The 14,703-nt window shown below is 35.5% G+C and overlaps 1 protein-coding gene across 1 annotated transcript in view; it reads left to right on the forward strand.

The window, feature by feature from the left end:
• Positions 1-14,703, forward strand: part of NEK10 (NIMA related kinase 10) — a gene marked incomplete at its 3' end in the record, with an annotated part of 106,520 nt that overhangs the window by 62,628 nt on the left and 29,189 nt on the right. The window contains exons 26-28 of the mRNA XM_081996485.1: positions 6,474-6,657; positions 6,746-6,832; positions 13,651-13,699. Coding sequence (XP_081852611.1) covers positions 6,474-6,657; positions 6,746-6,832; positions 13,651-13,699 — 320 coding nt within the window. The remainder of the gene's footprint in view (positions 1-6,473; positions 6,658-6,745; positions 6,833-13,650; positions 13,700-14,703) is intronic.

Raw genomic sequence — 14,703 nt, forward strand, 5'->3', positions numbered from 1 at the left:
GAATAATTATTCCTGAAAAGTTTGAATTTTGAAAAAAAGACAATATTCTGTCAAAGTACTAGGAAGAATTTCAAGCAGCTGTTCCTGAAATAAGAACTCTGTGAGGTATGGGCAACCTAATTCATCTTAGTCAAGGCCCCAGTGATTCCACAGCCAGGTAATTTGTCATTTTTCCATGGTGTCAGAGAATTCAGTGTTTCTGCCATGTAGTTCAGTGTTTTGTTGAAGCCAGCTATCTTATACTTTGTTTTCTCTCTACTAAAATGTACTTATGGCCTCCTTTTTCATCCCAGTTGTGTCATATAATGTTTCTGAAATAGAGTGTACTCTCTATCCTGGTTTATGGAACTAAGCAGCAGAGATGTTTTGGAGCCAGAGTGGAATCTGTTTTATAAGTGGTTTAAGACCAGTATGGAAGCTGGTAAGTAGACAATTGAAAGGCAGGTCAGTAGATGATGTTGGAGAAGTGTAGTTACGTTGCCTGATAAGTATAGCATAAAATCCATGCTTGAAAATAATCCTAATAAAAGGAATTATTATCAGCTCCCCACATAAATTCTTATCTTTCCTTGTTTTCCATAGAAATTGCTGTTTATATAAGAACAGAAGCAGATGTAGGAATGAAAGGTGTTTAATAGAGCTGATGTGTTCAGTTCTGAAAGGTTAAGGTTGCTGATATAATACAGGGTGCTGAGGACCCAAACAAGTAATAACAGTAGTAGTAATCTCTCACATAGTACATTTCATTTCAAGGTGTTCAATACTATACTTTCGTCCTCTGGGTAGGAAGAGGAGCGGAAAAATGTAGTTTGTGTAAGGTCACCAAACAGACTAGTGGCAAAGTTGAGTTTTCTCTGTTCCAAGCCAAATCTGAATCTCAAAGCAGTAGTTGATTTAACTAATAATGAAAGTATCTTTCTAATATTTTCCTTTAAAGAGATGAGAGGGTAGCCAAATAATAATTTGATTGCTTTTTTGAGGTATGTAGATTTGAAAAATTTAGATCTTATTTTGTCTGTTTGCTAAAAGCTGAAAATAAGTCACTTTTATTACTTTGGAAATACTTATTTGATTACATGAGCATCATCCATTATTATTTCATTTACTGCATATATTCTGAAGTGTTTTTAACTTAGAAATAATGCTTAGAAGCCCTTGATAAGCCACTGTGTTCACATACTGTTTGACATATGAATAGAGTAACTTTTTTCTCATTGCCAGATATTTCAATGTAAAATATCAATATACCTAAACCAATGTAGAATGATGAATATTGAGATCTGTCCTATATTTTGAATGTGGGATAGAAAACTGTAAGCTTTATAATCGGAGTTTGTCAGCTAAAAATATATAACAAAGTATGAGTCATTTGTACTTCCTGCTACTCTCATCAAACAGGTAGTCTACCATGCCTGCCCATTTTTAATATATTCTCTGAGAGCAAATTCCTTTTCTCAGTTTTGAAGTTCTGATCTGTGCATATGGAACAGATGTTCTGTCACATTCTTCCTCTATACGAAGTTTTTGCAATACTGTGTTCTTTGGGAATTTAAGCTTATTTTAATTTTTTTATTAATAATGATGCTAGAATACACATTTTTTTTTTTTAAAATCCATATATGCAAATCCATGTATGCTAATGAAGTTCGCCAGTATGCAGAGTAATAAGAGACTAAGATGCTTAGGTAATGGAAAAGTAGGTACAATTTTTGTTTCTGAGTGTAGTGCAATCTATGGAGTGGTTCCACATCTAGTGTTTGTCAGGGCTAGTATGTCGGAATTCATTAACAGTGCTTGTTTGAGCTGGTCCACTTAGGTCACCATTAGCTGAACATTTGAACATGTCCTTCTGTTCAAATGCACAAGAATGCTTATTAGCAAGCTTGCTCTCTGCATTTTTCTGTTTTCACACTTGAACTGGTAAGTCTTCCCCTAACCCAGCATGCTGAAGAGCATGGCATAGAGACCCAAGGTGAGTCATCTTCCATCTAGGTAGGATTTGTAGCTGCAGGTCAACACTGGCCCTCCCCAACCTAGATCTGCAGGTATCAAGGTACTGCATTTCTGGTAGACTAGGATGCTACTGCTAGGATACATATTCTGATTATTCTGCTTGCAGGAAGCTTGGTTACAGCCTATGCTAAGAAGTCTGCCTGGCTCGCTGTCTTGCAGAAGCAGTTCAACTATTTATTGGAGGGAAATGGTGAAAGAAGCAGTATAGCAGTTTTCAGACAGGACTACATCTAAACTAAGGAGCCTGGCCAGACCTGAAATGGCTGATGCAGTTCCCTGTCTTCCATCTGTGCATAAACCTTCATAATCCACCTGTAGATAATTAAGAGTAGATTGTGTTATGTCTTTTCTAGATTGGTTTAGAAACGTGAATGGTGTATCTAAAGTCTTGAGAAAATTTGGGATTTCGTTGTATGTCCTTTCTATCATAAAGACCCTTATGTAAATAATTGTGAAGCATTTTGTAGGCATACCTGTAAATACAGAGCATGCTACTGCTCACACTATTCTTCCTCTGCAGGAATGGATTTTCTTTATCCCAATCTTTTTCTTCATCCAGAGGGATGCATGACCAAAGGGGGAAGGGTTAAAGCTCATGGTTTAAGAATCCATGGTTTTGTAACCACCCTGCAGGCTACTGGCAACTCTTGTAATTAACAGCAGCCATCAATTTCCTCAAGTTTTTAGAAGAAATGAGGACAGGATTACAGCCTTCCAAAAGGCAAAGAAACACAAAATGATTTAACTGCATTTTCACAAAGTCATTTCCCCTCCATACCCAAATTCAGTTCCACACTGTTGGCAATCGTTGTGCTAATAATCATGTTAGTTTCTAAGCATTACAAAATAGTGCTTAATTAGCAATTAAATTTGAATTAATCTATTTTTTTGACTCAGAAAAAGACATAAAAATTGTTTGCAATTTTGCAGACCTCTGGTTATCCTCATTTCTCTCCTTTGCTGTCTCTCCACATTTTTTAAGTGTAGTGTTCAAAACTGGACTCAGTTACTCCAGCCGAGGACCTTATTGGTACCAAGTAGAAAGATTACACACTTCTTGGAGATGATTCTCTTTATACATCCCAGTATGATGTTTACCTTTTCATAACAGCATGGTATCACTGAGTCATGCTCTGTTTCTGATCCACCGAAATCCTCATATCTTTTCCTGCAGAGGTACTGTCTGACCAGTCCTTCCCCAGTCTGTGCATTTGTACAGTTGTTTCTCCCTGCTCATAGGACTTTGCATTCTCCCTGTTTAAACTTCATTAGTTCTTTTAGTTTCTCCAGTTTGTCAAAACTTTCTTTGAAACATATTGTCACTTGCATTGGCACAACTCTGATGCATATGTATATCATATGATATATGATGTGAATATATCACAGTCTATGCACATTTAATAGGCAGCCTGTCTATCCCATTATGCAGATTATCATTGTAATTCAGTGACAATGGTTTTGGAACAAGGTCAGAAGGGAGCCTGAAAAATTTTGCTCACTACCCATTTTCAGTTTAACAAACACTCAAAGTAGTTACCAAGTTGAGTGCAGTTTTTATGGTGCATAGTACAGACAACTGATAGTCTAGGTGACACTTCCCTACCTTTCTTGTAAAATGTCACGAGAAACATTATCAAAAGCTTACTAAAACCATTGTAAATAACATCTGCTTCTTGTTCCCAGTGCCTAAGAGCTGCTAACCTGTTACAGAAAGAAATATGTTGGTTTAGTATGGGTTTTTTTCCTGAAAATTTCATGTTAGCTGTTACTCATTTTATTGCTATCTTCTAGTTTTTTTACAAATAGTTTAACAGTAGAAGTAGTTGTACTTTTTTTTCTTGAACTAAAACTCAATTGACTAGTATAATGCTGTAATTACTTGTCTTTATTAAATAAGATTAATAAAACACTCATTGCAAATGCCACTAGAGAGTTCCATATTTCCTGTAAACAGAAAAGTTAATTCTTCTGCACAGCAATGCGGCAAAATAGAGCTAAATAAATGATCAATATCTTTATTTTAGTTAAATCTAGGCTGTTGTGGGTTTTTTTTGACAGGTTAACTTCAGTTTATAAAGGACTAGATTCCTGTTGGAAGTCAAAAAGACCAATTTAGGTTTCACTTCTCCAAGAATAAAAGTATATCTGATTTTACAGTTATCATGGTTACCCGTGAGGAGACAGACAGGGCAAGTGTACAGGATACGGATGAAAAGTCTCAACTTGTAGACAGAGGTTTTTCTTCATGGCTGGGACACAAATTTCAAGTGTTTCCAGAGATGCTTTTGCTCAGCCATGAAGATGAATTCTGGAAAAAAAAAATTGAATTGGTTTATAATTTGAACCTATTTGCACAGGGGCTCTTTTCCTCTTAGATTTCCTTTTGAACTGTGTGTGTTCATACTAGAAGGCAGAGTTTGTTTCAACAACAGTGGTAAACAATCAGACCCACGGGGAAACTGAGGTACTAGTTTATTATGAAAATGTGAAAATAAACTGGATCAGCTGACGAAGCCTTCAGAAAAATTTGTAAAATATTGGACCCTAGAATAAAGTGTAGGTTTGGGCACAGTCCAAATTAATATATACCAACCTAACTCCTGTTTCAATGTTTGTGATATTTTGAATATCCCACTATTTAATAAATTTCTTCAAAGGATAAGTATCTGTCTGCCTATGTGAAAGAAGTGTCTGTGAGGATATGGAAGTGCTGGTTTCAAGGTGATGGAGAATACTTTCTCCATGCTCTTCTCACAAAATTGTATGTTCTTCATATCCTTACACTCTTATGTAGGTCGTTCTGCTCAGCATTGGAGTGGGACCATAAGTGGCATTGAACTCGCATACCAGCCTCCTCCAGTCAGTGTACTTTTCTCCTTCTAAATCAGTCAGGCATCCTACTCAAAAGAGAAACAACAGTATATAATTTCACTTTTGAATGCTATTAGCTATTGTCTAGGTAGGGCAAAATATATCACAGTAAATTTATATATTACTCTCAGATTAGTAAAGAAATACTGTATTTCTTTATATTCGGATATTATGTAAATGGACCAGATTTTGTGTATAGCTTTATAATATAAAATATATTTGTAAAATATATAAAGCTAAGTTATAGCTTTACAGTTTATATAATTGCTTTAAGGCTTTAGGATACATTTCACTGATCTCTGTACAGTTTCTATAGCAGGTTTATTATTATTTATTATTTTTAACATGAGGTCTACAGAATTTAGTCCAGGCATTTCAACCAGGTTTCATTTCTTGATGTGCAGTTAGATCGGACACCAATTGGTAACAGCAGTCTTTTTGATCTTCCCCCCCGCCCCCCGCCCTTAGGTCCACTTGATTTACAAGTTATTGTTAATGATTAGTCATTTGAGTGTGAGGTTTAGTATTGGTAATGCTGAAAGGAGTTTTAAGTTTGAAATGTCCATGCAGTTTGACTGTTCTCTCCCTTTACTTTGTTTTCTTTGATGTAGAATAGGTGAACCGGTTCTCTTCAGTAACTGTGCACTTACTGTTCAGGGTACAATAAGCATGCTCATATGTCATGACTAGACTACTCTCTTTAAGTGAACTTGAGAATCATCCTTGGTGGTTGCCATGCTGTGCTACGCTGCAGTCACTGCTATCATGGCATCTTGGACAGAAGCTCAGTCCAATACTTAAGTATAAAACAATCTTTTCCCACCTAAATTTAAAGACAGAAGAAGCATGAATTTATTTACACAAACCAGAAATAATATAAGACTTGGAACAATATATAAAGAGATCATAAAACCAGTCTGCTTTTAAAATATGTTGCATTAAAATAGAAGCAATAACAGGTGTCAAGGTTCTCTATTCTGTCCAGAAAAGCTATAAACAGTGACAACAGCAGAGGCAGAATTTTATGCTCATTAAAGAACCTCTTGCCACATTTGGTCAGTTCAGTCTTGGGGAGTCTCTCTGGCATCACAATATCAAATTCACTTCATATTTTACTACCATCTTGACTGTTGTGCAGGTTTTGTATTTTCCAAATCTGGGCTGCTGTTTATTATTTAAGATGGAAGAGAGTAAATCTCCCATTACTTGTGTCTGGGAACCTACTATCTTTGCCCAGTCTTTTATTTTTTGTGTTGTTCAGTATTTCTTTCTGGTCTGGCATTTGTTTCTTTTTTTTTTTTTTCCCCCCACTTTCAATACTTGTTATGAAAAGACCTTCAAGAACAAAGATGCCTTTTATGTAAAGGCTAGAAATAATTTGTTTAGACTAAGAGTTTGAAAGTTCTGCTGTAAATTTAGAGTCAGTGGCTGAACCAGGTGCCATGTAGTCCTGGACTAATAGCTAAGTGGGAATAAAAAGTGCATTTTTATGTGTGTGTATACACAAGTGACACTTTCATTTGCAGGTTTCCTAATGAGTGCTGGATAAGGACAATATGTAACATTTCCTTTTTGTTCTTTGTTCTCAGAAAAATTACGAGAAGTTGAGTCTTCACGGCAGCAGTAGTGGAGCAGCCAGTTGCAAAAGTGAATTTTCAGAAAATACTGGTCTCCCAGCTGAAAGTTGTCAATCTGCATGTGGAAAAGATGAGGAAAGAACATATGAAGAAATCCCGGTAGAGGATCACAGCACTTTAGACAACTCTGAGAAAGGTAGTCGTTAGCAAAAGAAGCATTAGGAGTACTATTATGCTGGTCAGAGATGGATAAAAAACTTCTTTGCTTTCATTTTTATGTACAGATATGTTCTCTGAATTAGATGATGAGCTGGACATATTGGACAACTCGAGCAGCTCCAGTTCAAGTAATTTGAAAGAGTCTGCTATTGGTAAGATTCCTTAAGAATTCCTTTCTAACAGCAAAGTAGTTGTTTATTCCAAAATATTAGGGTATTTCATGATTTGTTGCAAGTTCATTATCTGTTGTGGTCCTAACCAAAAGAAAAATAAAATAACTGTGCCTCTGTGGCAGCCATTTCCAGTGTAATACATTTTGCATCACATTTTCTTTCTTTAGCTTGTCCCTATATTTTGAAGTAATGCCTATGAAAACCAGAATATTATTGGGTAGCTTGACAGAGAAAGTGTTTTTAGATTTGAAGCATGAAGACAACTAGTGTTGATAAGAAACAGAAGGAAGACAGTGTGAAAACTTCTGTCTCAGTAACAACAGTGAAGAAGAAGCTTGAAAGTGGCAAGCTTTAGCTGACTAGATGAACTGACCAAATGGAATTGAAGGAATGCTTGGAATGCTTAATCACAGAATCATTAAGGTTGGAAAAGACCTTCAAGATCATCAAGTCCAACCATCAACCCAACACCACCAAGCCCGCTAATAAATAATGATACCACTAAGAGGGGATAACAAGCTTACAGGGTACAGGGAAGCCCAGTCTGATTGTGGGAGGGGGCTGCACAAAAGGAACATCTTGATGAAAAGCAGCCTGTGGAGGCAATGTCTATTTTGGTATATATACTGAAGTATAACACATTGTGCATCTCCTAGAAATTGAATTCTTTGTGGGCTAGTTCAGCATTGTACACAGACATCTGAAATCTGTGTGTAGTTTCTAACTTGTCACACCCTAAGTGTTATTGGTAATGATTTCCTTGTTGTTAATTTTTCTTTGTTAAGATTTGGACATTAAAAAAACATCAACTTTTTCTAATATGTAAATATTTTTATGCCAGTTTCCCACTGATTTATTGAAATATTTTAACTGGAAAGATCCAGTCAGTTCCTAATAACCCCTGTAACTTTAATCAGCAGTTCTAGAAGTCATTGCCCATTTTCCTCCCAGCATAGAGTTTAATTGGTATATAGATACTTCAGGATTGCGTTTTCAGAAAAAACAATTCTGCAGTCATACATTCTATATATTTCTACTTAATGTTGAAGGTAGCATTGTACATCAGTTGTAATTAATGCTGGCAAATTTTTCTTCTTTTCAGGGAAAAAGAAAAAATAGCTTTTTAAAAAAATATTATAAATTCAGGATACTTGGGTATTGCTTGGGTTATGCTCCACTTGTTGCTAATAAATGGCTAACAGTGTATGAATTACCAGCCATGGTTTTCTTAAGCATGTCAGAATTACAGGGGAAAATGTGACCAACTTTCATCTAGCAAACTTGGAAACTGCTAACATGGAAGTATGAGTTTCAGTTAAAGGTGTATTGATCAGGGTCTTGAAAGGGTTTGTCTAATCATACTGCCATCACATCACTTTCAGAGAAAACATGAGCTGCAAATATAGAAAAATATTGCTCTATTTTAAAACTGGGTTGGTATTTTGTAAAAAGGTGATACAGAGTTGCTCAGGGGCACAGGAGATGGTATACACGTGAGTGACAGTTTAATAGTGGTTAACTTTTTTATAGTTAATATTTTCAATAATTTTATATACCCTGTGCTCTTCAGTTACAATTTAAGAAAAGGATTATTGTTCTTACTCTAGACAATGTAGTTCTACAAGACCAGCTCCTTTAACAACTCCTAAGATTGCCAAAGGCAGAGTATACAGATTCTGGAATAGTTGTTCATGCTACTTGAAATTATTAATCCTACAGGAGCAAGGTTTGGCACATTTCAGAAGCATAGAGGCAGTAGTGGGAGATGCAATTTTTTTCCCTGAAGTTCTTATAATTTGAAATGATAGAGATTGACAGAGGAAAGGGGCATATTGAGTCAAAAAGCAACAAATACTGATGGGATGATTACAGCTTATTAGTTGCATTATTTTTCTTATTTCAAAATTCAAAATGTTCCCAAATTTACCTTAGCTTAGTCATATTTAAGGGGTTTTTACTTGGTTTTGACTTACAGTGTAACCATACCTGCATTTCTGCTGGCAAACCAAATAGCAGGAAAATATGTGATATCTCTTAGTGCATTGTAGTCCAGTAGAGCTAGTACGTCAGTTGGGTTAGAGAGAGTTTAAAAGTTTACTCTGTGTCTGGGAACACTTTCTGGAAAAAATTTTCTGTTTCCTTGAATCATGTTCACTTACACTGCAATCAGGACAATGTCCTAAATACATTTAAAGACTAGTTCTGTGTAAAATATATTAGAAAACCCTAGTCCCTAGGATTTTATGTACTTGCCCTCTGACCTTCCTTACAATAAAAAAGTAAGCATACAATAGGTCCCTTTCACAATTGCTCAGCTACTAGCTTTTCATGAGGCTAAGAAGTCTCAATGCACAGTCTTGTTGCTGTGCTGTATCTTGCTTAGGGCTTTTTCTATGTTATGTTACCTCATAATTTAATATATGTTTCCAGTATTTGGAGGAATTTCTCAACTTATCTAACTTGTAACCAATGAGCAAAGACGCTGAGATTCAGGACTCCTTTTCTTGCCAAAATTTCTGCAGTGCAATAGTATTCAGAGTTACCGTGTAATGAAGAGACCGTAGATCTGCCAGAAGAGTATTCTAGTGATGTAACTCTGGAAGGGTGTCCTATATCTTTCTTTGAGCTTTTAGAAAAACTACTTGTTTACACAGTGCCAGGACTTGAGTCTTGTGCAGGTAATGCCCAAAGCAGTCAAAAGCATTCAGTTGAATAACTGGGAATTTCTAGAACTAGCATACTCTCAAAATAGGAACTCTGTGTGTTACATGTAGCAAATGGTTGGGGTCCGAGTTTAGGTTATCACTCAGCTCCAAATTTAACTATTTTTGAGGATAACAACAAACACAGTAGGAAATAAATATCCATTCAGTAATGGCACTTCTGCTGTCTGGAGCTAGTAGTTTAATTAAAAATCTGGGCTTAACTGCAGGCAGCTACCTTATCTCTTACAAGTTCTGTGATCACAGATTTTTTTTTTGGTGTGGATTTTGTTTTTGGTTTTGTTTTTATTCAGACCAATTGTATTCTTTGGTGGATTTGATGATTTGAGAAGATATTTCTTTTTTACATAAGACATTTAGATAGTTTGGTAAGTCTTAGGGTTAAGATCATCTCACATCTGCTATATATGGTTCTTTAGCTTGTGAGGGAAAAGCTTAGGAAATTTGTTGAAAATTATCATTGCATCAAGAAACCCATAATTTGCACAATGGGCTGTCTGTGAAGAATTTTGGAGATCTTACAGTGCTTTTAGGTTTTTGATGGGTTTTTTCCCCCAATTTGACTTTGTCTAAGATTCAGATTTCTCTTGAGACCCCGGTGTAATGGGACTTTGTTGAAGACATCAGCTAGAACAAGATCTGCCAAGACCTGGTTTTCCTGTGTGGTGCTTGAGTTAAGCTTAAAATATGTTTATGGCAACTTCTGTTGCTGTACATATAGTCACTGCTAATGTGCAAAAAACTTAATTCTGTTTGTTCTGCAAAATAGATTAATTAGCATGGTTAGGACTATCCATTCCAGTGTACACTGACTTAAAAGGCAGCTTGCTAAGAGTATTTTGTGTAAATAAGGGTAACCCAACTTTTGTCCTGAAAAGATTTGTTAAGCTGTCATTTAAAAAATGTCTTCCATCGTTTCCATTTTATTCAAGGAGATGGACTGAATTTTTCTGCTAATGTGAAATCTTGATTCAATTTTCCTATCAGCCTGATCAAACTTGAAAGGGTTTTCAGAGGTTTTTTTTTTCAGAGATACCAGTGAAGTGAAAATGAAAGCCAAAGTAGAAGTTACTGTCTTCCCATGTTTTTTCTGAACTTGTATCATGTTATAAGCTCTTTTCTTGAAATTACATGGTTAGGTGCCTGCAAGAGAAAAACACTAAACTGCATATTAGAATGCATTTGTATGATTTGAACTGATGTCAGTGCATGTTATGAAGTTAAAGCCTTAGAAGTTGCTTTAATTACATCAGCTATTAAAAAAACAAAGTAGCAGTTGGAAAAACGCTTGATGCCTCATTTGATATATGTATCTTCATAGAGCTATTCAGAATAGGGAGGCTGATGAGGATCAAAAGCTTTGGTTTTGGGGTCTCTTTAATGCTTCAACAAGGGTGGGCACAAAGCAGGAGAGAGACAGAGTATTTATATTTCATTTTCCTTGAGATCATGAACTGACAAATTCCCTCTTGCAAGGCATTTGAAAAAAATAAGTGTTGCCTTGCTTTTCCCATCCATGTCAAAGGAGTAACCATGGTAAAAGGAAATATGGTCCAGGTAACATCCTGGGCTGAACTGTGCAGTATGTGCTCCATGACTTATGTTAGTTAACTTTCCTACACATCCGTGTTGTTTCTTACTCCCTGTATGACTTTGTATGGGTAGCATAAATCTTATGCAAAAGTTTAAGGATTATAACTAAAGTCATTATTGTTCATGGGTATGTGTATACACACATGAATGTGTTTGTTACAATGGTTTTTAGATGTCCGAGTCTCCCTGTGCTTAGTTATTGAAGAAATTATATCAATGTGTTTTCATAAAGAGACTCGTCTCTCAAATGTAGCTGCTCAGTGGGTCTCTAACATAATAATAAGCAATAAAATTGTCGCTGAAGGGTGTTGGAGTGTTGACTATTGTTTATTGAAGTTCTGCATCATGATTTCTTTTTTTTTTTGTTTAGCATTAATAAGTATTTTCCTAAGTTTAGCATATGAATCAGAAAATATTGCATCTCTGCCATGTACAGTGAGTGGTGAGAGACTGTTTGGTGTAAAATATCGTGCACTTGTAAATAGACTCATAAACTGGCAGATTAGCAAGTCAAATGTGGTGAGTCATCAAACTGATCAAGAAAATTTGGATATGAGCCCTTTACTGATAGAGACCATTTATTTGAAACAGCCAAAGGGTGTAGTATTTCAAATCCAATTCTGTATGTGAATACTTGGAAAGGAGAGCTGTTTTTAAAATTATAGTAAACAACTGTGTTCAAACTTAGCTTTCTAGTGAAATTTTCTTGCGTATATTTCCATGAGATATTATAGTCTTTGTTATAACAGAGTGTCTGAGGTTGTAACTCAGAATCCTTACCCCAAGCGACATGATTCAGGTTCAGTGAATATAAATACTTTTGTGTTTGTATTATTATGTTTGCATCCTAAGCAGGTGAAATATCTGCTCCTTGCATAGGCACAATCATATTGTTTCATCTCCAAAGGCCTCTTATACTTTCTAGATGGTGGATATTGTATATTCCCATCTATTTTCCTGTCTCAGTGTTAAAATTTAATTGGTGTACCTTTGCTTCTATAACGGCCTGGTTTATGTGCTATTAAATGAATCAACTGCTCTTATCAAACCTTCTTTCAGGCTAACTACTACAGAGTTTTCATATCTGTTTTGCGAAGCAAAGCGTTAGCAAGGAATAAAATACTGTGTCTTTTTTCTTTCATTCTATCTGTCTGTGTGCATTCTTTTTAGGGAGACAGATTTGGCCTAAAGATGTATTGTTTATTTCGGTTTCAAAGTGAATTCTGTGTGACAGGTGCCAGCCTCCTTCAGGATTTTTTTTTTTTTAGATTCAGAGAATCTCAGAAAAGTAGGAAAAATAGAGGCACTATATTTCCGAGCACAACAGAAAGTATGTTTGAACACAAAGAATATATTTAAGGCTCAGAAATGTGTTTGCTATCTGAAAGTCCTCTGCTGTTGCTCTAGAACTAATATAACTGCTGTAACAACATAAAGAATGGAAAAATTAGTGTAAGTTTTGCATAATTTTTTTTTTTCTTAGCTATTGTTTGAGTGGTTAGATGCCTCTGTTCGTGTTTTATGATAATTCTTGTGATGTTACTAGTGTGGAAAAACATCTCATGTAGACAAAGATGCAGGGTATTATATTAAAATGCATTAATTGTACTGGAAAATTGTCATAGAAATTCCTAATCTTACTACTCGGATATTCAGATAGCTGACATATTTTTTGATTTAAACAGACTTATTCCTCATTCAAAGTGAGATATCATTTGTAGGAGACAGTGGTCTCATGTATCAAAATTACTGTCAAAGGAATGGTTTTACAGTAATGTTTTAAGATAAATGCTTAAGACAAATAGTTTAAGACAATGCTTTCCAAGTGCATAAATAATAAATATTTGTCATCAAACTTTACCTTTCCTTCTTTACATTTTTTGGCACTATGCAATAAATGACATAAATGATTTAGTTCAGTTTTACTGCTGAGTAGATGTTTGATCAATAACTGGTCATACCCCTGTCTTCAAGGTCTTAAAATCAGTGGGATTATTTTAGTAGTAAGGTATTGTATATGTTGTAGTTTGAATAGTTAACTAATAGAATGGTGGCAATAAAACCCTGGTAGAAGAAGGTTTAGGCAACCCATCAAAGGTCCTTCTGAGAAAGTGGGTAAATGTTCTAGCTTTTTATCAGACTAGAGATGATATTGTGGCTACGGTGGCAGCAGTAAGTGAGATAGTTATTTAATGCAAATCCAGATACATCTTCTGTGGACATCTAGTCAGCATACGTTACTAGTTTCTGTGATATTCTGAAAGTATTTATTAAAATACTGTGTGGGGCCGAGAGTTTAGTACTGATGCAAGCAAATCTCTGATACATCAAGCAGCAGGTCCATAGTCAAATGGGGGTTTGGAGTTTGTTTAACACTGCTTTTTAAAAGTTATTTTGACACCATGTCTGGGAAACAGAAAAGATTAGCATGTATGTATATATTTTTTTAATGCGGAGATAATATTTATGCATTTGTTTCAGGTATAATTAAACGAAGTGTTAGTGCTTCTGAAAGACAACCTCAAATTAGGTAGGCATGATTTATGATTTCAATATAGATTATATAATTGATCATTGTTATGATCAATTCCAGTCGGTCATTTCACAGTGGAACTGTTGCGTGATTGCCTTCATGAAACATTTCCTTACTTGTCATTACAAATTCATTTTATCTCAGCCACTTAGTCTGCTTGAGGATGTTCTTTGAGGGTGTTTGCACACAGAAGCTTTACGTGAGTAATTTGAGGACTGTCATTAAACTGATAAATAGTTTTTAAAAGTAGTCCTTGCTATATCAGCTTAAACTGACGTTAGTTGGTTAGCCAAATTCTGGTTTTGTCTGTTTTTCTGTAGAAAATGTGTTTTGCATTTGATAGTGTAGAGTAATATCTTGTCCCTTTGAACTCCTCTGGACCTTCTACATAAACCCAGGTATCTTTTTTTTGAATTCTGGAATCTTTCTCATTTCTTTCAAAAAGGAAACAAACCAAAATAGAATATGGCATGGCCATCCTCATTCTCCTTCTAAAAGTCTTTCCTTTTTCTTCTGTTATTTATTCAGAAATGCATCAAACACATTCTTGGCCAACCATTATTTTTTCTGATCTGCTTGGCACCACTCTTATTCATAGACTCTGATCTTGTTTCTTCGTTTCTTCATTTCTGTTTTTCTTTCACATTTGAATCCCCGCCCCCATCACTCTTGTCTTCATCTGCCTCCTGAACATTTTTTTTTTCTTTTACCTTTAGTTTAACTAGGTAAGTATTTATAATAATGGTATTGATGAACATTTCTACAGTTCCACCCTCAACCTTGCAATCTTCTCTGTGTATCCTTTTACTGGTTGTGCTTTTCCTGTCATTTCAGACACGCTTTATTTTTGCTTTCAGAGTTTTTCTTAACATATTACTGTCCAGTCTTGTCACTTATTGCTTACCAGCTTTCCAGTTTCAGTCCTGCTGCAGCCAGTAATGGCAGCCTCCTAACACTTGAGCATCGAAAGCAAGCACATTTGTTCTTTATGTCTGCCCCTC

The sequence above is a fragment of the Phaethon aethereus genome, assembly GCF_964289735.1.
Source record: "Phaethon aethereus genome assembly, chromosome: 2".
NCBI classification, from domain to species: domain Eukaryota; kingdom Metazoa; phylum Chordata; class Aves; order Phaethontiformes; family Phaethontidae; genus Phaethon; species Phaethon aethereus.